Source organism: Lolium perenne, chromosome 2 (assembly GCF_019359855.2).
Source record: "Lolium perenne isolate Kyuss_39 chromosome 2, Kyuss_2.0, whole genome shotgun sequence".
NCBI lineage: Eukaryota > Viridiplantae > Streptophyta > Magnoliopsida > Poales > Poaceae > Lolium > Lolium perenne.
This window is the reverse complement of record NC_067245.2, coordinates 172,926,509-172,928,957: the sequence shown is the minus strand read 5'-3', so window position 1 is coordinate 172,928,957 and position 2,449 is coordinate 172,926,509. Positions and strand designations below refer to the sequence as shown.

Below are 2,449 nucleotides of genomic sequence, written 5' to 3'. Positions count from 1 at the left end.
CTTCAGGTTTTATAATACATACACTTGGCAAATCTTTATTGAGAAAAATCTAAATAAAAACCGCATGCATCGTTTTGATGCAGGGCTTAGTTCCTCCTTTCAAAGAAAATAAACAGAACCTAGCTCACGCTCATGTCAAACTCACCAATGATGTATAAAAACGATTTCGTAACAATATCTAGGCACCTGCATACATCATGCATGGAAGAACAACTAACAAATCATGCATGTCGGGCCGGAATGATACACGAAATTAACACACACAGTACGAGAATAACTAACAAATTGTGCAAATTGCAAAGTAACATGTTAGCACCTAAAGGACGACGACGATCCTAATCAAACTCGAATGTAGGCTCCTCCTAGGACATGAAGATCGGGAACTATGAGCGTTGGGGATTGGGCTAGGTAAAAGCGTTGAAGAGCAAGGGCAAGTAAACGCCGCCGTAGCAACCGGCTCCACTAGCAACGAGGCTACCCGTGTCGCAGTACTCGAACGGCACCCCCGCAAGGCACGGCGGCAGGGGCGGCAGCAGTGGCGGTACCGGCGCCGCGTTAGCCAGTGCCTTCGTCGTCGTCGTAGTAATCTTGTGCCCGCGCAAGGGGCCAGGCTGATGGTGTTCGCCGTCCGCGTCCATGCCACCGCCGTTCTTGGAGGAGGAGGCCGCCTCCTTGATGCAGCCGGCAGCAAGCTTGCGCTTCTTCTTCTTCTTGTGGTAGGAGATGCCACGCGCCCTGGACTGCGCGTCGCGGACGTCGCGCAGGTAGAGCCTGACGGCGCGCGCGGCGAAGGGGTTGCAGCAGCTGGCGTCTTGCTGCTGGTTGCTGCGGGCGCCGTGGCGCTCGTCGAAGGCGGCGCGCAGGCGGCCGACGAGCGCGTCGAGGCTGCCCCACGCCTGCTGGAGCGGGCACTGGCATGGCGCCAAAGCCGTGGTTGTCGTTGCGCGCACGCCATAGGCAGGGCAGGGCGGCGCGTGGACGCGGGTCTTTCCGAAGCGGTCTAGGTAGCGGAGGAACTCGAGGACGTGCGCGCCGCTGCACCGGCGCAGCAGCAGCGGTGGGCGGTGCGCCGCCAGGTACCGCACGAACGTCTGCCAGTCGCGCCGCTTCTGCGACTCGTACCTGCTCGGCCTCCGCGCCTCCGGCATGAGCGCTGAGACGCCGGAGGCCGCTCCGCTTGCTGACATAGGCACGGTGCCGACGAACTAACTACACCAGACGGAACAGACTAGCTAGCCGGTGAGATGAGACTTGAGATGTGAAAGGTCGATCGATCTAAATTGATAGGTGTGTGTGTATATATAGTGGACAGGACGTACAGCTGCCTGTTGCCCGAGTTATGATTGGTGGCTGAGCCTGAGACGATGGATGATACGCGACGAACGGCGGGCAGCGCGGTAGTAGGGGCTCGGACGTACGTGCATGTGGTGAGGTCACCTTGCGCAGCCCCGGGCGAGGGAGGGAGGGACCGGCCGCACAAGAACGAAGATCAGCAGAGGGCAGAGAGGTTGGAGACTGGATCCACCCTATATATCGATCCATTGATGGATGGAAGTCGCACTACAGGAAAATCAGGCGCTGCCGTGCAGCATATAATTGCCGTGAGGCACCGCACGGCAAAGAATTCTTTGCCGTGCGCCGCAATAGGCACGCACGGCAAAGAATATGTGCACGGCAAAGTTACAGGGTGGCGCACGGCAAAGATAAAGAGCACGGCAACCTCACCCATGCCGCACGGCAACGTTCCCTCGCACGGCAAAGTTCCTCAAACGCGCACGGCAAAGAAACCATGACGGCAAAGCCAACAGAGGCCGCACGGCAAAGAAACTGTGCTCGGCAAAGGACTGGGACATTGCCGTGGGCTTCCCTTTGCCGTGCGGCCAGATAAAATGCACGGCAAAGACGCCTTTGCCGTGCACTCCTTCTTTGCCGTGCGCCATACTTCATTTTATTTGTTTTTCTTTCTATTTTATTTCATCTAATACTTATATTTATTTTTTTATTAGTTTTACTTTTTGATGACTATTTATTAGTGTTACTTAAGACAATGTGCAATACAAAATTAGTCTCCATGCTCATCCCCCACAAATATCAGGGTTCCGGTGCTCCGGCGGCCGTCCCCCTCCTTCCCCCCAAAACAGCGGGACGGCGGGTCTACCCCCGTTGATTTCTCCGCGCGAGGGTGCATAATGTACTTTTTCATTCTCTTAGGTTTGTTAGGGTAGGTTTTAGGTCCAGTTGCAAGTTTTGGTTGCATTTCGGTGCTCCGGGGGTCATTCCCCCCTAAAAACGGCTGTCTGTGGGCCCCGGATGGTCTACCCCCTAGATTTCTCCGCGCGAGGTTCCACCAATATACCTTTTCATAGGTTTAGGTTTGTTTAGTCCATGGACATATGGAAAACCATGTGTGGCACCCTTTGGCACAGTCTAGCCCCCGATATACCCGCGG

At 55.4% G+C, this 2,449-nt stretch overlaps 1 protein-coding gene across 1 annotated transcript; it reads right to left on the bottom strand.

The window, feature by feature from the left end:
• Window positions 1-204: 204 nt before the first annotated feature.
• Window positions 205-1,396, bottom strand: LOC127330280 (protein G1-like). The gene has a single exon (XM_051356541.2). It carries the CDS (start codon window positions 1,185-1,187, stop codon window positions 405-407), a length of 783 nt encoding a protein of 260 aa, XP_051212501.1. The 5' UTR covers window positions 1,188-1,396; the 3' UTR covers window positions 205-404.
• Between the last annotated feature and the right edge of the window lie 1,053 nt (window positions 1,397-2,449).

Excerpts from the sequence above, each read along its gene's own strand:
- LOC127330280 (XM_051356541.2), bottom strand. The coding sequence starts at position 1,187 with ATGTCAGCAAGCGGAGCGGCCTCCGGCGTCTCAGCGCTCATGCCGGAG.